Source organism: Stenella coeruleoalba, assembly GCF_951394435.1.
Source record: "Stenella coeruleoalba genome assembly, chromosome: 16".
Classification (NCBI taxonomy): domain Eukaryota; kingdom Metazoa; phylum Chordata; class Mammalia; order Artiodactyla; family Delphinidae; genus Stenella; species Stenella coeruleoalba.
The window spans coordinates 13,706,360-13,732,737 of NC_137162.1; the positions used below are offsets into that span (position 1 = coordinate 13,706,360).

Here is a 26,378-nt window from a genome sequence, read left to right on the forward strand (position 1 = left end):
TAAGAAGCCTATGAACAAAAGAAGTACCCTCTAGTTTTGTGGGAGATAATTTTTGTAAGGTTATGGTTATCTTTATTACCCTTTCCCTGGTATTCCCTAGTCCTAAATTTACTAATTCTGAAATGTTATACTTAGAGGGTCATGCTTTTCCTGACTATATTGGTTGGTTTGTAATATGATCCCATTGCATTTTACTAGACATGTGTTACATTTGCAGGAAGTCCAGGACTATGCCAACAAGCAAACTGGGTAACCCCCATGGTTTCCTACAACTATTCTGAAAACTCCCTTATTTTGCTTTTTAAACATCAGAAGTTTGGTTTATAAGAGCAAAATTGTGCCTGGAACACTCTGTCATGGGTTCTGATCTATTAAGCACTTTCTTGATTACTCGGTTGGCCTTCATTTGCCCTGTTCCTCTCTTTAGATCCAATTCTGCATCTCTTATCCTGTGTTATCTGTGAAGCCTCCCCATCACGTGAGCTGCTTTCCCCTCATCACTCTTTCTCTGACTGAAGCCTGAGTCCCATAACCTTACCACACTGGTCACAGCTTCGGTGAAGAGATCCCTGCTCTCAAGAACTTATAGTCTAGTTATGGGGACACATGTGCATGAAAAGGTAACTAGCAGTAGAAAGCAAGCATGAAATGGGATGAAAATGCAGTCAAGATAAGTGCTATGGCATACCCCTCTCTGGACCTCACTTTGCTCACCTGAAAAACTGGAGTTAATCCTCTATGGTCAGCCCCTCTCATAGGATTTCAGTGAAAAACAGATGAGATGGTCTATACGGGAAGCTTTCTGTCAACCACAAATCAACTGTACAAAAAAAGAGTGAGCATTGTTAAATTGTAAGATGCAGGAAAATAACAGAATTATTATTAAACCTTAAAAGGCTTAAAGACAAATGCCAAATTCAGTAGCACGGCAATACGGTTCCATCTAGAGTGGGGGTGAGGTTAGGGGGTACAATGGGAAAGGGTGTAAAAAGGGTCTTTTTTTTTTTTTTGCAAAGGGTGTGCTCTGTGTTACATTGAGGGATGGTCACGTGAATGTTCATTGCCTCATTTTTATAAATGTTGGTATATATGAAATATTTATATACCATACATATATTCATATGTATATACCATATTATATATATACATAAAGGACTTTAGTTATTGGGTCTAAATAGTTTCATTTTACAGATGAGAAACCTGAGAACTAGAGAAAGAAATGCTTGCTTAGAATCAAACAGCCTCTCAGTAGCTAAAGTAGCACTATATATTATTTCCCCTCTCCCTTGATCTGTATTTCCTTTGTCCTCTGTAAATCTTATTGTTATCCTTCATTCCCCTCTTTCCCTTACCCCCATAGTCAAGCCAACAACAGGTCCTGCCAGTTCAACCTTCTATGTCCCGAGTCCCCCCACTTCTCCCCATTGCCATTGCCCGTGTGCTGGCACATTTCCCCAGCAGCTCTGGACTGATGCTGGAGCAGGACAGTGCAGTGCAGGGCATAGCTGTGGTTCCAGGTTTCCTGACTGGGTCCTCATTGAGAAAGCACTGCATTTATGCACACGGGTGATAGAAGTAACCATCACTCCTGTTGTGCATACTTCACAAGGTACTTATGTGGATGAATGTGAAGGCGCTCTGAGAGCATAAATTGTTCTTCCTATATATGTGTATAGATATGGAGGTGTACACACAAGTTTCTACAGCTACTGTTATACACAAAAGGCATATACACTCCTCTCATGTCCCTCAGTGTTTTCTCCAATTCTTTAATGGAACATCCCACTCTGGGCTGCGATGGGTCATCATGGGCCTTCCTTATCCTTGCCAGATGGAAATTCCTGGAACGTAGGAGTCTGGGGTCCCTGTAGGGACAGAACATGTGCTCTGCTGAATAGGTGTTGAATGAAACTTTATTCAGAATAAGCCAGTGCCGTCGCTGCTGTTTCCATTCTACTATGTGCCTTTCCTCATACCCCTTTAGGTGGAAGGTCCCCCTTCTCTCACACGCCCATCCTTTCCATCCTTTTATGCCCGTTGAGTCCCACATCTTCAAAGAAGCCACGCTCCACACTCTGACTTGCACTGTAGCCAGCCCTTCCTTTCTCCTGAACTCCTTCCCCGCTTGCAGTGTGGGCCACAAAGTTCAGCCCTCAGGGATGTCTTGACTCATTTGATGTTCTGTCCATCTTTTTTTTTTTCTTCGGTACGTGGGCCTCTCACTGTTGTGGCCTCTCCCGTTGCGGAGCACAGGCTCCGGACGTGCAGGCTCAGCAGCCATGGCTCACGGGCCCAGTCGTTCCGCGGCATGTGGGATCTTCCCGGACCGGGGCAAGAACCCATGTCCCCTGCATCGGCAGGCGGACTCTCAACCACTGTGCCAACAGGGAAGCCCTCATTTGATGTTTTAATGGAAGATTGGAAGTATCCTGGGCTGGGACCATGATGCCTCAGAGTCTCCCCTCTATAACCCACTGGCCTCTAAATTTCTTGAGGACAAGGACTTGGTCTGTCTTGTTCACCATTGCATTTTCAGCATCAGTACTTTATCCGACAGAATAGATACTCAGTAAATATTGGTTGAATGAATGAATAGATTTTACACATAATAAATGCTTAATAAATACTTAAGCATGCTTGGCCAAGATAGTCCAATAACACACCTTACTATTATTTTTTCATAGCAGCATTCTTTCTTCACAGTATTATTATTTCTTCGTAGCACTGTCTGAAATTATCTATTTGGTTAATGAGTTCATATGTCCCTTGTGTGTTGCCACTTCTCCCACTAGACTACAGGCAGCTTATAGTTTAACAAGCCAGGCTCTTGTTTGCCTTTTTCACTGCTGTGTCTGGCAATTAGTAGATGCTCAGTAAATGAATGAATGGAAAAAAATTATATCACACTGTTAGGGACTGGATTCTGTCTCTCCCAAATTCATATGTGGTAGCCCTAATGCCTAATGTGACTGTATTTGGAGACAGGGCCTTTCGGGAGGAAATTAAGGTTAAATGAAGTGATAAGGGTAGGGCCCTAATCCAAAAGGATTGGTGTCCTTATAAGGAGAGGAAGAGATGCCAGGTCTCTCTCTCTCCATGAGAGCAGAGAGGACAGGCCATATGAGGACATAGTGAGAAAGTGGCTGTCTACTAGTCTGGAAAAGAGGTCTCACCAGAACCAAACTTGACAGCACCTTGATCTCAGACTTCCAGTCTACAGAGCTGTGAGAAAATACATTTCCGTTGTTTAAGCTACCTAGTCTGTGGTATTTTGTTATGGCAGCCCTAGTAGACTAAAATATACACAATTACTAACTAGTCGGCTGGCCTTGGACAAGTCATCTAACCTCTGTGTGCCTTAGTTTCCTCACCTGTATAATGGAGCTAATAATAGTTTCTGCCTCACAGAGTTGTGATGAAGGTTGAGTTAATATATTTAAGGCCCTTAGGATACTATATTAATGGTAGCTATTTGTATTAGTAATAGTTCAGTCAATTCAGTGAATGACAGCAATCATGCAAAATTTTAGGGCTCCCAAGTAGGACATTTGGGAAGAAAATGTTACCTGGGGAAAGAAGTGTCACCTAGAGAGGCCCCAGACAAATAGGTAGATGCAAAAGGGCAGAGGAGGAAGAGAAGAAATTCTGGAGAGACAGGATGGGAGTCGGCACTATGTGATGTGCCCAGGGGCAGCAAACAGGGTAGGCTGGCTTGGGCAGAGGGTCTGTAGAGAAGAGAGTTCCATTTCTATCTGCACATAAACACCAGTGTTTCAAAGCAAGGGAGAAGCCGGCAGACATTCTGAGTGTTTTTTGTGTCACTGATGATTCCGTTCCGATTACTGACCTTCTCGGGTCTGTCAACAGGCCCTGCTGGCCTGCCCTTCACCAGCTGTCACTTCTCTCCCTTCTTGGCACCATGCTCTCTCTTACTCAGCACACTCTGCTTCTCCTGTTCTCCTCCAAACACCCACCAGAGTACATGTCCTGGTGCAGCAGGACATTAGCCATTGTGCTACACAGTCCCAAGTCTGCTACTCCCTCCCTTTCTGGCATGCAAAGATTTGCTCTGTAAAGAGAATTTAACTGGAATGTTCAATTTACTGTCAAGTAAGTTGATCCTTTTTGGTTTGGTTTTATTGTTTTTAACCCTCAAAACCAAGACAGAGTTGGGGTCTGAACCTTTGGGTCACACATTGCCTTTATCTTTCTTCTTTGCTCTTCTCCTAGAGGTGAAGGGCCAGCCTTTGCATCCACGGACACATGCCCATGTTCTCTCGCTGCTCTGCATCTGGAAGGGTAAATGGCAGCCTGCAGTCTCTGCCACAGACTCTCTGGGTGCAGGAGAGGGAACGCAGGCCTTGGAGTGAAAAACATAGGCTGGTCTCCTAACTCTGTTTCTGCTTCCTCTAGCCTTGTCACTCTGGGAAACTTGAGCCTCAGTTTCCTCATCTGTAAAATGGCACAGATAGTGGGGAGGATCAATGTGAAAGCTCTTGCAGATCTGTCACACTCTGGGAGGATGTGGTTGTTTTCATTGTTTTCACCAGCTGCCTGTCATTTGTTCTCTCACCTTCCCTGGCCTCACTGTGGCTGGATCTCTGGATTGGGGAGAAAGAAGGAAGGGGCCCAGTCAGCCTCGGGGTCATTCCCTCGATGTAGGGCTGGCTTCACTGGTGTGACTCGGGGTTCTAAGTACTCCAATGATGGCACAAACCCCAAAGGGCAGTTTTGTGAGACGTTTTTCAGGACCAGCAAGCAGGGAGAACCCGACTGACCGTAAGGCTCTCCCACTTTGTCAGCTCCTCGGAGCAATGGCAGCCTGCACTGCTAGCTTCTCGTGCAGCCCAGCTGGACAGACACATCTACAGCACCTGTTCTCTACAGCATCTTCTTAGACTCAGATGCCTCCAGGCCCAAGCAGGGAATGTGATGGAAGGGGCCCACCTGGTAAGGAACCAGGGAGTGTGTGTCCTTCCAGGAAAGGTAGTCTCTCTTCATCTCCAGCTGATTGTTGACATGGAAAAATTAGCCCAGTGCAACCAGGTTATCTAATTTTTCAAGAGAAACTGGGAGTTCAAGTTTTTAGATGACATCGCTTATTTTTGAAATATTGGAGATTAACTTTAAAAATGTGAACAGAACAAAACACAGAACCACAGACTGGATTTGGCTCACGTCTTCAGCCTCTGCTTTAAAGTAATCCACATGAGAATATTGGTAAATGCTCAGTGTAACTGTTTTGTGACTTATATGCATTTCTACTGGGGCCTTGTCTAAATACCCAGCAGCAGTCCTATAATTTGGATGGCCCGATGACTCTGCCATGAATCAAGAAGTCTCTGCCTAGGGACCCAACCCCCCTAGGCTTACGTGTATAACTACAGAATCTAAGAATGTTGGAGTTGGGATCACCAGCTCTCCTTGGACCACTGATCCTGTCTTGCTCCTGCTTCAGTAAAAAAAGAAAGCAAAGGTTAGATGGAGTGGGGTCTTGCCTGGGATCACTCAGATTTTTAGTGAACCAGCTGGAGCAATAGTGCAGCCTCCCAGCCCCTGGTCCTACTTCCTTCCACTTTTCCTTGAGCTTCCATTTCCTGCTGTAAAATAATTGTCTTTGCTTCAACCCCAAATGAAATTCTCCTGAGAAGTTGTATTCCTCTGAGCCACTGGGTTTCAAGCCATTGAAGAATGAAAGGCAGGTTGGATGAATGGCCAGCTCTGTGGTCTGTTCTTTATGGTTGAGGTCAGAATCAGGATGAGTGCAATGCGGAATCCCAGGGATTCTGATATGGCAAACCAGAATGCTCTGACGTGCATTTTCATCTGATTGCCTCCAAATTTCTTCACCAAGAGTAACAATGTCTCCCTTTTATAAAAAACATGGCAACATGTAAAAACAGGCAAAATAACTTGTCCAGATTAAGAATGTAGTAGGAGAAGGCGCTGTAGAATCTCAAAACTGTGAATATTTTAAAGCATTTGTGTATTGGGCAGCAGCGACCAAATATTTGACCGGGGTGGGGTGGGGGGGCGGGGAGCTGAATATCCTGCTCTGCACCAGATATTTGGCCACTGGCTGGTGTAGGCCGTTGGGAGGGTGTCTGCTCCCCACACCTCTTTATGAGGCCCTTTCTGCAGAGATGGTGGACAGAGCTTGGCTGACCCAGGAGGCAGGCTTCCTCCTCCTTCCATGTATGTACCCTCAGACAAGCCCCTTGCAGGAAGAACTTTAGGGAGAGGGGACCCCAGCCAGCCACAGATACCCAGGCTGCTTGCGGAAAGAGAGCATCCCCGGTGTTTCGACTTGGTCTTCTGTTGGTGTCGTTGCGGCAGTGGCGTAACGTTGCCATAAACAGCCTTTGAGAATATCAAATGGCACCGTCACACCTCCATATTTAGTCCCTTACAAAAGCTGTAGCTCTGTGTACTCCTCTTCACGAACACTACACCTTAATTTTATTAGCTTTTTCAGAGAACTCAAACAGATTACACAGGCTCAATTTTCCCATTCAGAATTCATGCTGGTTTAATTAGTTAATGTTTGTAAAGCACTTTGGAAGAGGGAACGTGCTGTAGAAGTACTAAGTAGTGAGTAGTATTAGGAGTTACTCAACGCACTTTATTGTAACATCTCCTGGTTATAAATGTCATCCCTTCCAGCTCATTGGGTGTGTGTGAGTTCTGACCATTACAGAATTCATCACATGGAAAGGGTTCCTGTCTCCTTCTGGGGTCACATTGGGCTGCCAGGCCAGTTACAGCCATCTGTGACCCTGTGACCACAGTTCTCCACTTTTGCTGTAGCTGAGAGTCTTGGCAAACTCTTAGAACAAATGCCTCTCAAAAACACTAACAGTCCTCTCATTTTCTTTTCCTCTTTTCCCAAATACTGAGTGCCCCACCTTGTACCAGGCACTCCCTCCTTTTTGGTCCTCTTTTCTTGTCTGGGCTAATGGTTTTGCTGAGTGACCTTGGATGAGTCAATTCATCTTTCCACTTTCCTTGATCCCTTTGGCTGTGTTGCAGGGATCTAACACAAAACATCTGGGAATAAAACTATGCTCATGCTCAGTTCTGTATTCCTGTGTTAATGATCTCACTTCTGCCATCATTAAGTAGAGAATGAAGGAAAGTCCATATTGCTTGCATTGCTTTCACAGTGATATAATTTTGCATCTCAAACTTACAGTGATTTCTCCCTTATTATAAAGGAATTCAGTGTGACACACATGTAGTTTTTCTGAGTTTATTTTATATTAAAATGTTTCTCAAAGCTTTTATGTGCTTCCCTGCCCTCTTAAACAAAAACGCAATTTAATCTTTTGAGGGTCATTTCCCTGACTATCCACTGTCACATTGCATTCTACTGCTTTCATGCCCTCAAGAGCACTTGAGGTTGTAGTTACTTGTGTCCAAGCAAAGTCACCCCAGATTGCGATATTTCAAGTTACTTGGTCTGTTTTCTCTCTCTCTCTCCAAGCAGTACTTTCCCCTCCCATTTGATGTCTCTAATCTTCTGTAGGCTAGGAAATGGGAGAGTTAGGTTTGTTAGAATTAGTCCTAAAATAAGAGTAAGTAGGCTTTGAATGAGGGACTGAGAAGGTCTCCTATAAGCCAAGAACCCAGGCTGTAATTTACACTCTTTGATACACACATTTTAACTACTTGATGGCCTTGTCTTCATCCTTTTCCGGTTGTGGCTCTCTTCTAGATGGGATGAGGTTTATAAAATAAGTGATTTCTGGGCAAGCATTCTTGCACACTGAAATAAAAACACTTTACAGTTCTGATACAGGGAGTTCTCAGAGATTTGGATGGAGTAGGTGTCAGTACCTGCTTGTTGAATAAATGGCTCCAGCAGTTTTTCAGGCAGTAAGAAATTTTAGAAAATGATGGGTTTAAAGACGCTTTGAAATACAAATGTACTCCTGTTAGAAAGATACAAAGTTATAAGCCAAGTTTCCTGGAAAACCTCAAAGTTCTCTGTGATCCAGAAAATGTAATAAAATCAGCCTTTCTTTTCCTTTTCCCAGAATGCTTCACCTGGAGAATGTCACAGCCAACAAGCACCTGTTGTCATTTTCCATTTACCACCCTAAGTGCAAATGGGCCTCTGATTTCCTGAAGGTGAGAGCAGAACATGTTCATTTGCATCTTTATTTATTTTTTATTTTTTTGCGTTATGTGGGCCTCTCACTGTCGTGGCCTCTCTCGTTGCGGAGCACAGGCTCCGGACATGCTGGCTCAGCGGCCATGGCTTATGGGCCTAGCCGCTCTGCGGCATGTGGGATCTTCCTGGACCAGGGCACGAACCCGTGTCCCCTGCATCGGCAGGTGGACTCTCAACCACTGCGCCACCAGGGAAGCCCTGCATCTTTATTTTTTAATAAAAAGAGAAAGTAATTTAGGGCTTTGTACCCTGAGGTACATCCCAGTGAGGTAGCCCCATTCAATTTATAAGAAGTGATGATGAACTTGGCAAAGACCACGTTGGTTCCATTTCTAGCTGTAACAATTTTATTCTGTTTGGTATTAAGAATGACATGCTAAAAAAAAAAAAAAGAAAGAAAGAATGACATGCTATGTTTTTTATTAGTCCAGCCTACACTGTGTAATGTCTGAAATAGAGAAATTACAAAAATAAACTTATGAATTATCCTTTAGAATTTGGTTATTCCTTAGGAGGCATGATATAGTTCATTGGTCAAGATCATGAATTTGGGTTTAGGATGGTCCTGGGTTTGAATCCAGGCTGTGGATTCCTAGCTGTGACGCCAAGGACTAGTTGCTTAACCTCTCTGAGCCTCAGTTTCTCATCCAAAATATGGGTGTTTCAGTTACCTATTGCTGCATAACAAACCCACCCAAAGCATAGTAGTTTAAAACAACAGCAACCATATATTTTTTCAAGATTCTGCTACTTGGACAGGGCTCTGCATGGATGGTTCATCCCTGCCTCACATGAAACTGTTGGGATCCCTTATAAGGTTACATTCAGCTGGAAGTTCACCTGGGCTGCAGCATCCAAGATGGCCTCACACATGTGACTGGAAGGTGGTGCTATCAGCTGGGGTAACTCAATTTTCCATATGGCCTCTCTTCCTCTAGTAGTCTAGATAGGCTTCTTTATTGCACAACAGCTGGGTTCCAAGAGAGCCAGAACATAATCTGTTCGGGCTGTTTATGACCTAGCCCCAGAACTGGCACAGTGTCACTTTCACCTCATTTGATTGATCAAAGCATGTCACGGGCCACATTTACTGAAGTGGAAATAGACTCTATCTCTTGATGGGAGGAATGGCAAAGAATATATGACCATTTTTAATCCAACACAATGGGTATACGCAATTGTCCTTTTCTCAAAGGGTTGTTATGAGAATTAAATGAGATTATAGCAGTCAGTAAGTCCTTACTAAATACTAGTTTTCATTACTGTTTTATAGTATTGAATCAGTATGAAGCCAATTATCTTTGCCATTTACTATCTGGACCTTTCAGTTACTCTGTCTGGCTCTTGGTTCTTTTTGCTATCTCTGGTTCTATCTAACAAGTGCTAGGCCTATGGGGAATGTGCGAGTAAAAATAGTAATAGTAAATATTTATTCACAGTGTTGGCTATGGGACAAGCAATATTCTAAGCACTTTGCTTATGTTACAAACAACCTGGTAAGTAGTAGGGCTACCCTTATTGTGCAGATAGGCTACTGAGTCACAGAGTAGCAAAGTAACCAGCCTAAAGCCACACACCTAGTAAGTAGTGCAGCTGAGATAGGAACATAGGAATCAGACAGCCTGGCTGACCCCAGAGCCCTGTTTGTTTATTATACCACTCTAAGGCCCCTTCCAACTCAAAAATTGTATGTTGCTTCTACCTACAAAATATATAAAGTAGTTGAAAGAACCTAGTTTCTTGTTACAAAATACAAAATTGAGAAATGGAGTCCAGTGGGATTATTTGCTGGCAATGTGGTCAGAATAATTCAGAATTTAGCTCTCTGCCTTTTGGCTAATACTCTATCTTTAGCTAAAATGGGAACTAAATATCTGGATGTAAGGCTGTATTTTTCACTTTGGATATTCAGCACCAGTTCTTAAGTCAATTGCTTCTCCAGTGCCCTGACTACTTTCTGTGAAATGGGGATAATGACAATTAGATGACATTGAATTCATCACCACATGCAACTTTGATTGGGATGAAAGTCTCTGTATAAATACTAGATGTTCTTGTTTTTAATTAGTCATTATTATCAGGTACTCTGATTCATTGTTACAGAAACTTAATTTCTGGTTGTATTATCTCCTCTGGTGCAGTTCTTTTAAAATGATGTCTTGGACATTAAGTTATGCTGTTCCCAAGCCACTCATAATCTAAGCGGATCTCAGATTTTTCTGCCAGCTTGTTTTCCCCTCCTACATCTTTCTGAAATAAAAAATGAAGACTGAAAAAGGAAGCAATGTGTAGTACCTGTGATCCTACCTTCTGCTGCAGTGACAAGGTGGAGGCATGAAATATGAAAAACACCCCCAAGGCTCAGATTATGATTTAGTTAATTTATATGGCATTGTTTCATCAGTTCCGGAGAGAACATTCATTTTGTTCAGGTTCTGGGAAAACTGGGTGGTGGTGGGAATGCAGTTTTAAGTCAGGAGACCAGGATTGTAGCACACATGCCCCCACTAACTAGTTGTCTAATCCTTAACGAGTGACTTGGTCTTTCCAGGCTCATTTTCCTCATCTGTCAAGTCAGATGAAGGTTATGGAATAGATGATCTCTAAAAATTCTTCCATCTCTACAGTTCTATTCTGGGTCTGTATGCACCTGCAGACATCGATGTGGGATCGGGGAGGGTACCAGGGAGGGAGGCACATTTAGTCAAGAGCATAAAACACTTTTACCTGGAGCAGCCCTGTGTCCTCATGTGTTGTGTAGACAGGCTTGTCTCAGATTATCCAAATAAATGACTGGATTCTCTCCTTTCATTGCCAATGGACACACAGCTTTAGTTTTTTCTGAGAGCAGCAGCTGCTTTTCTGAAATTTCCATCCCAGGGCTTCCATCTCCACTCTGTCCTCTCAGAAACCTGTCATGGTTTTTCTGGATGGATGCCCATAGAATTTTAATCCAGTCACAAAAAAGTACTATGCATAACATAAAGCAAAACCAGCTTATGGGTTGTCTGTTTCTTTACTGAATTTGTTTACTTCAAGGGCTTGGAACATAGAAGGGCATCGTTCAACAGCACCATTTGTGCTGCCAGCCTAGAGCCATGGCCAGGACCAATGAGTTCCTTTAGTTAAGGATTTGTCCTTGAAGATGTGGAGAGAAGGCCTATATGATTTAGTGGCCACCCTGGGTCCTGCCCCAGGTCCTGACACTTCCTGACTCTTGGTAACTGGCTGCTTAATTAAACTGGTTGTTTCTCCATAATGCCCCATTGTCTTCCCTTCCCCAATAAGTATTTGCATTTCCAGTAAGGGGTGGAGGGGGGAACTCCCTGTCCTCAGGAAGCTTAGCAACTTAAGCTCTCCTAATTTAAGCTAACTTTAAAAGGTGTCGTTCTCCAACTTTAACTTGTGGAAAATTCCCCTGGGGAGGCAGCCAGAAACGCACATTCCAGGACCTTGCTCGTAGACGTTCATTCAGTAGGTTTGGAGCCAATAAAACTGCATTTTATTCAGTCCAGGGCAGCTTGATGTAGGAGGGTGATAGACTACTAAGAAAGGCTCATGGCTAGAAATAAACAGCATTATCAGAAACAAGAATTTCATGTTTGCATTTGTATTTGTTGCTGTCTGGATAAAATTCATGTAAGTTGATGCCTAATACTCAGGATTCCTGGCATTAACATTAAGGTCCTTGCTCTGTATCTCTTTGACACACATCACCAACACTGGCAGATTCTGAAAACTTTAAACAGGCATATTAGTGCCTCCCTGGCCGAGAGGTTAAAGAAATGAGTTTATGCACCTGGTAACTGACTGCTCAGTAAATAGTTGCCACTTATATAACAAAATATGCCACTATTATCCCCTACAAGACGGGGGAGGGCAAGAGTGTCCGAGGCCCAACTTCAAATCGGTATCTGGGATTTGGCCACAGTTGGGCGTATCCTCTGGTGCGGGGGAAACGTGGCCATGGATCTCCCGGGCCACCACCCCGGGACAGCCACCAGGGCGTCCTTACTACAGGCAGCAGTTCGTTGCTTGGCTGGTTCACCCTCCTAGACCTAAAATATGAGGCGGTGGGTTGGGCGTTTTTATTTTTAAAGACTTCCCTCTGGGCCTTTGACCCGGCACCGCAGGTATAAGCATGGATTTTGCGGGCCGTGAAGCTGGGTGCGGCCGGGGAGGATCCCTGCGATCTTGGACTCTCCGCGGCCGGGAGGTCTCCGGAGGGAATAAAGAGGCCCCCAATCCTCCTGGGGACCCGGAGCGGTTGGGGTGGGACCCCTGGCCAGAGCCAGCTGGAGAGTTCGAGGCCCCAGCCTCCAGGTGGCGGGGAAGGGTCGGTGATCAGAAATTTGGGGCCTCACATCTCCCCGCCCGCGGAGGCCCCAGTAACTGACTCTGGTTGAGCGCTGCAGGTAAACAAGGGCCCCATCCACCGCCCAAATCCTCAACAGGAGGACCCGAATCCCAGGGACCAGCACTGTCAACGCGGTAGCGGGAGACCCCGCGGCGGCGCCCCGCGTTGGCTCGGCCAGCGAGGGAGTGAAGCCCTCGGGGCCTCGGAGCGCCAACCTGGGCGTTTGAGCTTTGCGGCAAGTCACTGGAGAGTTGGCTGGATTTTGTCCCAAGCCCACGCCACATCTTCAAGACAGGACGGCAGCAAGGACCCCTCCCCCCCTCCACTCCCACCTGTCCCTACCGGACGGCCCCGGGAGAGCCGGGACTCAAAGGCACTTTCCACCCCGAGGCCCAGTTGGCGTGGGATTTGGAGGGCCGCCGCCCGTGTGGAGGAGGACTGACGGACCACCGGTCCGCTGGGGACCCGGGAAGCCCGCCGCCCTGCGGAGAGTAGCTCGGGACAATCGCGTGCTCACTCACACACACACACACACACACACACACACGTACACACAACCCCCAACCAATGAAATAAAGTAAAAGCCCAAGGTCTGCCTCCGTGGACAGAGACGCCCCCCGGAACCGGACCGAGCGTGGGTTCTCCCTGGGGGCCAGAGGGGCTGGGGGGAGGAAGGGGGAGGGGGAGAGAGCAAAGGAGCCGGCTGAGGGCCCCTCATCATCTCCGCCCCCGATGCTTGCTGGAGTCCGGCAGGGGGACGGCGGCGGCGGCGGGAGGAAGCGGCGGGCAGAGCCCCTCCGATCCCACCGCACACACTCTTACCCCTTTCCCTCCCCTCCCTCCCTCCCCTCCCCCTCTCCCACCGGCTCGCCGCGACCCCCACTCCAGCCCCCTCCCCTTCCCCTTCCCCTTCCCCGCCCGCCTCCGCCCCCATTCTTGGAATTGTGTGGAAAAATTCTCAGCCAAACCTCCCACCTCTCCTCTTCCCCCACCCCCGCCCCACTCCCCACGCCCTTTAAAAAGCCCCCTTTCCTCCCCGGCCCCTGCACTCTTTGTGAATGAGGGCAGGGAACACGGCCCTTCCCCCGCCCAGGAGCCACGCCAGACCGCCGCACTCAGAGGACTGTTTGTTAATAGTCCAATTAGATAATTGCCATCTTTCACTCCTTTTGCTCCGCATTTCCCATAAAGGAATGAATGGGGAGAGCGGCGTGGAGAGGGCTTCTGCCCCGGCAAGGTGACGAGAAGGGCTGGAGCATGCTCCTTGCACAAGGCCATGCGCTTGAATTGAATCATTGTGGCCTAATCAATGCTCTTATTGGATTACTGGCTGTTGCTTTTCTCAAAGATATTGTAGCAGAGACAATGAAATAGCTAGGGGAAAACTTTTTTTTTTTTTAAGCAGATCTCACAGTTCAGATTTTCTCGGCTCTCTCTCCCTCTCCCCCTCTCTCTCCTGCTGGACTCTCTGAGTACAAAGCTGCCCTTTGAATGGGCTGCCTCAGGGCTGCTGGAGGTGCAGGCATGAAAAAATCCAACTGGAACTAAATGAAGAGAGGTGGCAGTTTAAGATGGCTGTCAGCTTCGAGGTGTGTTAAGGAGTTGTTTGGGACGAAAGCTTGGCTTTTTAGAGGGTGGGGGAAGTACTTTTGGGGAAAACTTTTTCTCCACCCCCCCCTTTTTTTCCCCTCCTAGAGGCGACTGCTTTCTTCTGCCGCAGGGTGTGTAAGGGTTTTTGTTTTTTGTTTTTCTTCCCCCCTCCATCCTCATTCAGCTCTATCTGTCGAGTGTGGAGAAAACCCCTCTAGCCAGTGTGTGAGCAGGAGGGTCAAAGGCAAAGGGAAAGTTAATAATGCCTGCTAACGGTACTAACAATTCAGGATGAATCTTGTCAAAAGTTTTTCTGGAAGTGTGGGTCTTTGATTGTGTGTTTCCTGAAAGCAAGACCAATCATTTCCGTTTATTCACTGGCTAAACCCCTACTTGATTGGGGACAAGGACAGAAACCATCCATTACGGTCTGATATATTATCCAAACAATTTAGTGTATTCATGAGGTAGCCGAAACGTGGAGGCTGCGAAATTACCCGTAATCAATTGCAACAGCGAGTGTGCGTCCCCCCGGGTGTCGGACAACTGCTACTCGCAGTCTCAGTAATAGGCGGGAGCCGCAGCAATTCGGAGTTGCGCTGCTCGCTACCTGATCGCCAGGCTGGGGACAGTGGACGTGCTCAGAGGACGCGGGCGCTGACGAGGCGGCTTCGCCGCTGCTCCACCGGGATCCACGACCAGACCCGCCGCCTCTCCGCGAGCGCGCCACTCGGCGGTCGCCGCTGACCTGCCCGCGGCCGCCGCAGCCGCCCCGCGGGGGCATTCATTCTTGCCGCTTGCCTCTCTCCGGACCGAGCGTAGGGGCTGCATTGTAGCGGTTTTGTCTCCCGTCTGCTTTTTTTTTTCTCCTCCCCCCACCCCCCCTTTTTTTTTCTTTCTTTCTTTTTTTTTTTTTTTTGTTTTGTTGCTCTTGCCTCTCCTATGTTCGGGAAACGAGACAAAATGGACGTTCGGTGCCACTCGGACGCAGAGGCTGCCCGGGTCTCGAAGAATGCGCACAAGGAGAGCCGGGAAAGCAAGGGCGCGGAGGGGAACCTCCCTGCCGCCTTCCTCAAGGAACCGCAGGGCGCCTTCTCTGCGTCGGGCGCCGCGGAAGATTGTAACAAAAGTAAATCCAATTCAACCGCGGATCCGGATTACTGCCGCCGGATCCTGGTCCGAGGTAGGAATGGGGCACGGCTGCGGGGGGCGTTCTTTAGGGGCGACTCAGGGGCTCGAGCTGCGTGCCGCTACCGACCCCGGCAGCCCGGGTGGGTCTGCCTCCTGGGACTTAGGAGAAAGTTGCTGGCCCTCCCCGTCCCGGGTGCGGCCAGCCGCTGGGGATTCCCACCTGGGACGCGCGCTCTCCAGGAGCTTCGATCCCTTCAAGCCTCGAGAGGCCCCGCCGGTTTGGCTGCTGGGGTAGCCGAGGGACTGTGCGGGAGGGCCCAGGATCCAGGCTGCGGCCTCCGACCCGGGAAAGAAGCCGGAAACTCTGGAGGACCTGTTAGCATCCTGCGGACTGGAGGACCTGCGGGGAACCCGCTCGCGGGCTCCCGCACCTTGGCGAGTTGAGCGCGTCCGAGGGGGCCGCGGGCGCTGGAGAACAGTCGCGGACCGCCGGCTACGGCCAGGCCAGTTGGCGCGCTGGGCCAAGGGGCCCGGCGCCGCGCTCGGGCCTGGCCGCCGCCGCTGGGAGAAGCAGCCAAGCTGGGTTGCCAGGCCGCGGATGTCGCTTTAGTGCTGGCCTCGACCCCGCTCTGCTGCGCGGCGTGCGGTCGGCTCCGGCGGTGGCGGTGGTGAGGCCCGGCCCCGGCCCGGCGCCGCCCCCGCCAACTGATCGCCAGGCCTTGCCGGCTCCGACTCGGTCCCTCCTCCTTCCGCCGCCCTGGTTCGGGAGGGAAGGAGACCCCGGGATGGGGGTGGGAACCGCCGGAGTGCGGTCTGGTCAACATGCTCCAGAGCTGGGGCCGGCAGGATCTGAGCTGGTCAGTGCGGGGACCCTCAAGCTACAGGGGACCCAGTCCACGCAGCCGAGGCCCCCAGACCAAAAGGAACGTCAGCCGATTTGGAATTGATTTTTTTTCTCCCTTGTTCGGAGGGCTCTACAAAGGCCAAGTCCGATTCCCCTTCCCATCAGCTGTGTGGAGTTAGTCCCCCCACCACCCCCACCCCCACCCCCACCCCCCAAGCACATACAGCGTCCTTGCTCCCCGGCTGTGGCTGCAGGCCCAGCAGCCCGACTTCCCACCTCCGGACTGCTGGCTGCTGGTGACTGTGTCCCAGAAGCCAGCTCGGGCCAGGGGAGGTGGAGGAAGGCAGGAGGGTTCTTGTGCCTGATTATCTCCCCTTCCCCAGATGCCAAGGGGTCCATCCGAGAGATCATCCTGCCCAAGGGCCTGGACCTGGATCGGCCCAAGAGGACGCGCACTTCCTTCACGGCGGAGCAGCTCTACCGGCTGGAGATGGAGTTCCAGCGCTGCCAGTACGTGGTGGGCCGGGAGAGAACCGAGCTCGCTCGGCAGCTCAACCTCTCAGAGACCCAGGTACTCAGCGGCCGGGCTGCACACAGCTCAGCATCAGCCTCCTTGCCCTTCACCCCCAGCCAGCTCTTCCTCACCACCTAGCTTGACTCTGGATAGAGCTTCCCAGGTGAGGCGGAGAAGATAAGGAGGATGGGGAAGAAAGGGCGAAGGCTTTCTCCCTTTCCTAAGCCATCCCTTTCCCCCTCCACCCCAAATCTTCCTGGCCTCTAGCCCAGGAGGCCCCAAATCCTATCCTTTTGGATTTCTTTTTGGACCCCAGTCTTGAGAATTCCCTGCTTGTCTCTGCTCTTGGAGGAACCAATGTTTGCCCCTGTTTTGGCCACAACATTTTGGCCAGATTTCCAGGCACACCCCCTCTGGAGACCCTAGCCTTACACAGCACCCAGGCCCGTTCAGCAAGAATGGGGCTAGGGCCAAAACCCCCTGTTCCAGAGCATGGGTGACAACTAGGGATCAAAAAGTTGCATATTCCAGAGATCTGCCTTTGCAGACCAGGCTGCCCCAATGCTTAAGGCTTTCCCTGGTCTTGAGCTGGACTCAGCCCCATTCCCAGCCCTGAGCACCCACTGTGGGCACCTAGGAGACCCTGTCTTAAGTGCCAGTGATGTGTGAGGTATGGGATGGGAAGCAGATCTGGGGCCTTGGGAGCCAGCACTGACAATTGTGCTTGAGGTCTTCTCCTTCACATGAAATCCATATGATGCTACTGGGGCTGACTGTGTGAACTCTGGGCCCAGGAGCACTTTACGACCTGAGAGCTTTGTGTTGTGGGGTTCATTTAGGGCCTCCCCAGGGCATGGTACCAGCTTGGCCTACGGAAGGCGTATTTCTTTCTGAGGACCAGTCCCTTGACCTGTGCCCAGCCCTGAAGTGGGTGGGGAGCATTTTGGGTATGGGATCTGGGCAGAAAGCTGAGAATCAAGGACAGAACATACTGGATGTTCGAATTTGAGTTGGCATGGTAGCTTTTTCCCTATTCTCTCAGCCACCATCCCTCTTAGTTTACAAAATCTAGACAGAATAACCTTTCCCTAGAGCTACCAAACTCCATTCTGGGCCACCAGCTAGGCCTGAAGAGGGGCAAAGGGAGAACAGGAAGTAAGAGGGGAGGTTGACGGAGAGAATTTAGTCCACTCCAGCCTACTGACTTCCTCCCATGACTCCAAAGTTCATGATGGAGAGCAGCTGAGTTACAAATGAAGGGTATCACTCAGCCCTTTCGATCCACCTGGTGGTGAGGAAGCTTGGCCTATAAAGTTCATCCTGCACCAGTTATTCAGTCTATAGCCTGCTTGCTGCTAGTTCATAGTCAATCTGACCCTAACAAGCAGGAAGTAGCTTCTCGTAGCCTTCAACAGGAGGAGTGCTCTGGGGCTAAATTCGAGCCAGTTGGGCCACTCTCCTCCCCATTCACCCTCACTTCCCACTTCCCGAACTGCATCCTTTAGGCCTTACACCTTCTCCTGGAAATGCGGGCTTTTATGCAGCACTGATCCATAGTTCCGCTGCGGGTAGTGCGGCAGCCCAGTGAAATAACTTCTGGTCTTCCTTCCAGTTAGGGTCGTGGACATTTTTATTTCTTTGTTATTTGTAACCCAGGCTGGCCTAGGCCTGCTTCCATGACCCGGAAGCGCAGCGTATGGGAGCTGTGTACCCCTCTTGGCGGCCCTGACTCCCCGCCCCGCCCCTCCCACCCGCCCCGCAGCTCCCGGCCCGACTTCTTCGGGCTGGGACTGGGACTGGGGCTTTGGCTGGAGTTGGGGGAGGGCCCCCTGGAGCCCTCGCGCTCCGGGAGCCCGCTCCCCTTGACGCCCGTCTCCCTCTGCCCCTCTCTCCCACCCTCCCTGCGCCCGGCGCGCAGGTGAAGGTCTGGTTCCAGAACCGGCGCACGAAGCAGAAGAAGGACCAAGGCAAGGACTCGGAGCTGCGCTCGGTGGTGTCGGAGACGGCGGCCACGTGCAGTGTGCTGCGGCTGCTGGAGCAGGGCCGCCTGCTGTCGCCGCCCGGCCTGCCTGCGCTGCTGCCGCCATGCGCCACAGGCGCACTCGGCTCGGCGCTACGCGGGCCCAACCTGCCGGCCCTGGGCGCGGGCTCTGCCGCGGGCTCGGCAGCCGCCGCCGCCGCCCCGGGTCCCGCAGGCGCCGCGTCCCCGCACCCGCCGGCCGTGGGAGGCGCTCCGGGCCCCGGGCCCACCGGGCCAGGGGGACTGCACGCGGGCGCACCGGCTGCCGGCCACGGCCTCTTCAGCCTGCCCGTGCCCTCGCTGCTCGGATCCGTCGCCAGCCGCCTTTCCTCCGCCCCGTTGACAATGGCCGGTTCGCTGGCCGGGAATTTGCAAGAACTCTCCGCCCGATACCTGAGCTCCTCGGCCTTCGAGCCTTACTCCCGGACCAACAATAAAGAAGGGGCCGAGAAAAAAGCGCTGGACTGATCTTAAGTGTTTTCCTGTATTTATATTTATAGTATCTATCGTGGTGATATTTATGGATTCACGCGCATTAGGCACCCGGGGCCCCTGCGCTGGGCTCCCGGCTCCCAAGAGGCCTCTGACAGCTCTCCTTCCCCACCAGGCTCTGCTTCCAATATTACCCCATTTGGGCTATTTTTTCCCCCTACCGTTCCTGTGTCCTCCCACACCCACCCTTCGCCCCCAACTTCCTTCTGAATCCAGGAGAATCCAAAGAATTGGGGGGAAAGCCCGAGTTAGCCAACCTGATGCCCCAACCAGTGCCTGGCCCTGGAGGGTAAAGTCTGGTTCTAAGTCCGGAGCACAGGACATCTGCTCTAGATCGAGCCACTGCTGCCGTTGATTATTCTTATGGATATCTGAAAAAGGAAGCTGCGAGCAGACCCCAGCTGAAAAGGCTGACAGATTTCATTAGACCAAAAAGGAGGACGTTCCTTCCTCTCGCCAGAGAAGCCCCTGGGCCCCACTTTGCGGACTTCTCGAGAGAGCCGGTGCACACGCAGCTTCCTGGCTGGACAAATCCTGCCGAATTTTCTCCCCTTTAAAGAAACTCCAATCACAACCACCCCCGACCCCAGGAGACAATAAACCAAACATCGTGATGGGCAGCGGCAGTAATAAATTTGATCTCATCAGCAATAAGAGGAGAGTAAGAACTACCACACAAAACCAAATGGAGTGGAACCAGTTTTTAAATACTCATAACGATGGAGTTTAGAAGGCGTAAGAAAATGCAGGATACAAAATGCGTCCCAGGGCAATACAAAATTAAAGTTCTGGGTGTAATGACTTAAAACAGGAATTTAAAAGGGAAAAGCAAAAGAAAAGCCTATGCTGCTAAGTGAAAGAAAATTCAGAATCTTTTCCGAGGCTGCGCCGGGAGGTGGCCGACAGCTTCACGCTCCTCCAGGAGAGAGAGCTGTGCAGCTGGCGGCAGCTCCCGGACGCTGGCTCTTCTCCCCACCGTCTCCCTTGTTCCCGGACCCGTGGCTCCGGGCAGAGTTGCTAGGTTTGGAAACAGATCAGTGCCCATTGCCTCCTCTCGCCCTCTCCCCGGATTCACAAAACCCTCCCAGCACGCAGGAAACGTCCCGATTTCAGAGTTCTTTGCGGACGGGAGGCAGGGACGCAGCCGGGGACATCAGGGCGGCCCGGCCTCCTCTGTCGGTAGTCTCCATATCCCGATCAGTTCCCTGCGTGGATATGAAAGACATCCCTCTCCACCGCCTCCCCTAAAACACCCCCAGGGTTTCGGCGGTCCCAAGTCAGAAACCCGGACCGCGACGCTGTCGCGGCCTCACGCCCTAACCGCACAGCCACGGCCACCCGCATTTTAACCAAAACCACAGACCCAGACGGCGAGGTGCCGCAGTGTCTAGAATGTATTCCTCCATCCGAAGCGAGCGCAGAGCATTTTAAAAATAGTAATTTTATTGTAAATTATTTACGTCGGAAGCTTTTTTCCCTTTTTTCTTTTCTTTTCTTTCTGTCTCTCTCTCTCTCTTTTTTTTCCTTAGGCAAATAGTGAAGAAAATAATGAACGATTCAAACGCGGGTAGGTGTCACTGAATCCTGGCTACTAACTTTGTTCTGAATGTTTTGGATATTTGGATGTTTTGTATTTATGTGGTGAGAGTGAAATATATATATCTATGATGATAAATGAGGTGTATTTTTGTCTTGTATTTGAAGGATTAAAAAAACAAAAAAGAAGAAGAAAGAAGAGCCAGCAAGTGATGAGTCTCCGAGTGGGGACCTGAGGCAGAGGGTGGCAGCCCCGGCAGTGCCAGGCCCTGCCACTGGTACCGAGAGCGCTTGGGATGAGGTTTGGGGAGGGTTTCGGTCCGGGAGACAGAGGAGCCTGCCGACGATGTTTGTTCTGCTTCCTTTCACTCTCTGGCTCTCTGTCCCAGCGGTGTCGGACCATCAGGCCCTCCCTCCTAGATCTCCCACTTGGTGTTTCTTGGTTTATTTAGGAATTTGTCTCCGGAAACCCTAGAGCTCCTGCCTAATAACAACCCCAGCTTCTAGAGTTTTCCAGCCGCGATCTCCACGCCGGCAGTATTTTGGATTTGTGCAATCACAGGGCCCAGAACAGGGAAGCTTTTCCTTTCTTCTGACTTATAATAAGTCTCTTCGCCGTCAAAGAGAAACTTTGAAGGAGCAAGAGAATAAAATAGTTATTAACTCCTGCAGAGACCTCTCCCCCCACCCCACCCCAGTACATACAACATACACAGTGGTGACGGATGTAGATTTTACAAACAGAAATCTGGGGAAGCTAGGAGGGCTGGGGACGGTACTCCAGGGCGCGCTCTTCTAAAGCTGAGCGGCAGCTCCAGTCCTCTCTTCGTGGCGCCTGAACCCCTGGGGGGCATGGGGGCTCACAGTTCTCTTGGGGACACCCGCACAGGCCAGGCCCCTCGGCCCCCCACGCGTGCACTGGGCCTAAACCGCGAGCTTGAGGCATCCGAAATAAGGCGGCGGCACGGTGTGGGCAGCGGAGTTCCTGAGCTGAGTGTGCGATGGGCCCTACCGAGTTTAGGACCCTTGCCGTCGGCTCAGAGCTCTGAGAGATCAGAGCAGCCGCAAAGCCCAGACAGTTCACTTTTGTTTCTCAAAGTCGCTACACACCCCCCCCCCGCCGCCACTTTCCCTCCTCTACCCGTTCTGTCTACCCTTTGCGTTCCCTCTGAGGACCCCTCTCCTCTGGTGGGGTTCCAGTCTCCACCCCCTTGTTCCTCCCCTTTTCCATCGCTTCTCCACAGTCCGGCTGTCTCCCTTCTTCCTTTTTCTCCACCTGGAGACTTCCAGTGTCTCTCTCTTTCTCCCCGCTTTTGGATTCCTCTGTCTGCCCGGGTGGCCCCAAGGCCGATGCGTGGGTGGCTCTTGCTGCAGATTCATGGCTGGTGGCTGAGGCCAGCAAGGGGAGAGAAGGGAGTGAGAAGGTGGCATCATTTTATAGAACAAAGGAAAGCACAGAATCGCAGCTTCAGGGTCCCCAGGAAGCTCAGCCCCCTCCCCCAGGAGCTTCAGCCTGGGGAGTCAGCAAGCAGGTCCCTCAGCAGCCCCCCACCCCACCCCCGCCTTTCTCCTTTTTGCTTTCTTATCCCTAAAAGGAGAAAGAACAAGTTAACCCATCTCCTCTCTGCTCTCACCTCCCCTCCCCTCCCTGGCTTTGGGAGAGCTGCTGAGCTTTTCACCTGCCACTTGGAGTGGAGTTCTTCTTCGACTCTTCTGCATAGAACAAGAATTACAATTTTAATAAAAAAACACTTCTAGACAATTTATTTCATTTTAGTGCCCATCCTGTTTCCTCTCCTTCCCCAAGGGCCTTCAGCAAGTTGCTTTGGTCCCTGGAGGCTTCTAGTGAGGTCTCTGGCTTCCAACTAGTGACTCACAGGCCAGGGAGGAGGCAGGTGACCTCTATGAGAACAACTGGCCCCGTCTGGGAGAAGGTGGAAGGGACTTCTGGGGTCATGGAGAACAGCTGGAGGTAGGGGTACTGAAGGGAATCTCATGCTCAGGCCTGCACAAAGCAATATCCAAGTTAGCTCAGAGCAGAGGAGAAAAAGAAAAAACCTCTCACCAAACTCCTGTGAGTCTGGCGGTCAGGTGTGGCAAAGGTGAGGGAAGTCACTCCGGAACTGGACGTGTGCTCATATCCATGCTTGCAGTTGGTCTAACTCTGAGCCAGAATCTGTTCGTAAGAAGCAGCATTTAGCGGCCCTTTGTAGTTTACAGCCTTTTGCATACACCATCTCTATTACTCCTTACTTTCAGAGGTCCAGCCTCATTTCGAAGAGCCACATACAGGCTTGGAGCCCTCAAATAACTTGCCGAGGGCCAGTAATCAGAGCACAAGACTATAAGCTCCCCCTAGGGTCAGGGCCCTCCTCTTTCTTTTTCTTCCTCCTTCTCTCCCTCCCTCTCCTGTCTCTCCTTCTCTCACTCCCTTCTTTCTTCCCTTTCCCTCCCTTCCTTCTTTCCTTCCTTTCGTGTTCAAAGTGTCTGGCTCACGGTTAATCGAACTCTTTAGCCTATTTGCTTCCACATCTGCCAACTCCTATTTCCAGGCCTCTTTCTGCTACACCAGCTGCTGAGGATTTACTTGGTACCTTCATCAAGAGGTCTGAATTTCTCCCTTCTTCCTGTTTTCTTTCCTGCCAGTACCCAACTCCTTCCCCCTACTTCCCTCTAGAACAGACATCTTTAAACCTCCTTACCCTCTTTACCTTACACTTTCTAAAAAACTTTTTTTAATTGAGGAATAACATTCATATAGTAAATATGTATATGGTAAAGTACACAAAGCTTAAGTATACTGTCAATGAATTTTTACACACACACACACACACACACACACACACACACGCATGCACGCGCGCGTGCGCACACACACACTTCTTGAATTGTTCCAGTGAAACTCTTTCAACTTCTCCTCTTGGGCCACGTCATGACACAATGGCTTTTTCTCCTGTTTGAAAAGAAGTGGTGTCATATTGGTGTGATGTTTTTTTTCACAGAAAACCACTCCAGGAAGTCCTTTTAAGGCTTCTTGAAAGCATTAGAAATCAGGTATCTTCCGGATCTCCTGCAGTCCTGAGTTTAAGTGACTTAAATCAAACACCTGATCAGAGCTGTCTACTAAGTCAGGGTTTCTCAAGATACAAATGAAAACCACCTGCTACAGATTCACTTGGGAACTAGTCGAAATGCAGATTCCTAAACCTCAGCCCCACCTGATGAATCAGAAACTCTGGGGGTGGGGTTCAGGAGTGTGCATTATTAACAAGTTTCCCAAGTGATTCTTATCCACACTAACATTTGAGAGCTACTGTACTGAATGGCAAACTCCCAAGACACTGCAACTTCCAGCATCTGGCCTGGGACCTGGCGTTTGGTAGGAATACAATGCATGTTTGTTAAACAAATTAATCCACATTTTCTGACACAAGTTTCTTGGATCACATAATACTATTGTAATTTAACACCATTTCTACATTGGGAAATCCTTATATATCAGAGTGTTTTTACTTTAATAGGTTTCACTTCGATGAAGCAGGAGAGGAAGATGGATAGATTTTGGTGGTTTCTCAGGTCTAAGGGAAGGTCTTTTATCACCCTAACTGGGACAATCTTGCTGGACCAGATGCTCCCCTTTAGACCTGGGAGTTTGGGGGGGCAAGAAGAGAGTCCTCCATATTCACTGAAAGACACTCAGGTGCACTCTTTTCTTGGTGGCAACTGAAGGTGTCTGTTGGAGAGACATCAGAGCTGTGGAAGGAGCAAGGCCACCAGGTCCAGAGGAACTGGCGTGGAATGGACATGGAAGCTGAAAATTACTTTCATATTCTCTGGTTTATTTAGTTGATATGAAACTTATTTTCTGTCTAGAAGCATATTTGCTTATCTTCTTACCCTGAAAACAGAAGACATATGTTGTGCTTTATGTGGTAGTGTTGTATCCATTCCTAGAAATAACAGCAGCTCACACACACACGTTCCTCAGTATCTCACAAGGCCCAGGATGATGGTTTGCTCCACTAAGAAAAAGTAATTAATCTTAGAGGTTACTAGTTACAGACTCTCCAGTCACAGTGACATGGGTTCAAATCCTAGACCCACCACTTAATAGCTGTGTAATCTTGGACAATTACCCAGCTGCCTGCTTTAAGCCTGTTTCTACATGTGTCAAATGAAGATAATAATGGTAGCTACCTCATAGAATTTTCATGAGTAGTTAATTAGATAAGGCATTAAAGCATCTGGTACAACCTAGTATCAACATTCAAATATTAGCTATTTATTATAAGACTGTGTCAATGTGGTAGCTGATGGTCTGAAACTCTCTCAGGGCCTTAATTTCCCCATCTGTAGAGTGAGGGGGTTAGCCTTAAGTCCTTACTCAAGGAAGGACTTGGAATTGTGGTTGAGCCAGTCATAATGGAGTTTACTCTCCCTGCCTTTAGTAAGGCCATCAGTAAGAACAGCACTTTCACTAAAAATGATAAATTATTATTTAAATGACTTGGCGGACGGCCTTCAGCTGTCAGTTGTCAGACAGCCCTCAGTTGTCAGTTTTTTTTGGGAGTTGCCTCAGCTGAAGAGAACTACCTTGTCCAAGGTCATCCCTAAATTCCCAGGGTGGCTTCCAATGACGGAGAGACCTGGGGATAAGCCTGATCCTCTGCACTCCAACTTTGGATAGTTTTGAAGGGCATCCCATCTTCCCAACTCCCTGAAGTTCTATTTATCCTGTTTCCCCATGGCTTTTCTCTATCATTGCAGGTCTGTATTTTGTTCCTTTCTTTTTTTTTAATTAAAAAGATTTTAATACAATTTTATTTTCCATTTACAGTTATTACGAAATATTGACTATATTCCCTGTGTTGTACAACACATCCTTGAGCCTATCTTACACCCAGTAGTTTGTACCCCCCCCACAACCACTAGTTTGTCCTCTATATCCGTGAGTTGCAGGTCTGTTTGTTTTGTTTGTTTGTTTGTTTGTTTTGCCGTACGCGGACCTCTCACTGCTGTGGCCTCTCCCGCTGCGGAGCACAGGCTCCGGACGTGCAGGCTCAGCAGCCATGGCTCACGGGCCCAGCCGCTCCGAGGCATGTGGGCTCCAGACGCGCAGGCTCAGCGGTCATGGCTCACGGGCCCAGCCGCTCCACGGCATGTGGGATCCTCCCGGACCGGGGCACGAACCCGTGTCCCCTGCATCGGCAGGCGGACTCTCAAGCACTGCGCCACCAGGTAAGCCCGCAGGTCTATTTTGAAAGATCTTTTGGCAGTTGGGGGAGACCCCAGGGGAAGTGGTATGGGAAGAGGAGCACACGGATTCTGAGGCACAGGTCAGTCGGTGAGTTCACTGCAAAAGTGACAAGAGGATGACGGTGGTGCTGGTGGTGGTGTCAGTTGGCGCACTAGCAGAAGAAATGGAGAAGAGAGGATGGGTTCAAGGTATTTTCTTAGGTAAAATCAACAGATCTTAGTAATCAAATGGAAGTGACGGAAAGTAATCAAATTTGAAACTATTTTCCTTGCGTCTGGAAGGGAATGAGATGAGAAGCTTAAACCCAAGAAGGGGCTGGGGCAGAGTTCTCCTCAAGGCTGTGGCGGCAGCTACGAGTTCCGGAGGAGGCTTTGGACCGGAAGGCAGGAAGGCCAGAGGGCGGGAAAATCACGGAGCATGCGCGCTCCGCGCGAGTCTGCCGGAAGCAGTAGGCGCCTCTTCTC

The 26,378-nt window shown here is 49.6% G+C and overlaps 1 protein-coding gene across 1 annotated transcript; it reads left to right on the forward strand.

Moving 5' to 3' along the window:
- Positions 1-14,623: 14,623 nt before the first annotated feature.
- VAX1 (ventral anterior homeobox 1) lies at positions 14,624-19,270 on the forward strand. Its single transcript, XM_079900287.1, has 3 exons — positions 14,624-15,303; positions 16,479-16,666; positions 18,528-19,270. The coding sequence occupies exons 1-3, from the start codon at positions 15,063-15,065 to the stop codon at positions 19,095-19,097; spliced, it is 999 nt and encodes a 332-aa protein (XP_079756413.1). The 5' UTR covers positions 14,624-15,062; the 3' UTR covers positions 19,098-19,270.
- The last annotated feature ends 7,108 nt before the right edge of the window (positions 19,271-26,378 follow it).

Coding starts and splice junctions, on each gene's coding strand:
- VAX1 (XM_079900287.1), top strand. CDS start 15,063: ATGTTCGGGAAACGAGACAAAATGGACGTTCGGTGCCACTCGGACGCA. Junction 15,304..16,478: donor CCGCCGGATCCTGGTCCGAG/GTAGGAATGGGG, acceptor CCCCTTCCCCAG/ATGCCAAGGGGTCCATCCGA. Junction 16,667..18,527: donor TCAACCTCTCAGAGACCCAG/GTACTCAGCGGC, acceptor CCCGGCGCGCAG/GTGAAGGTCTGGTTCCAGAA.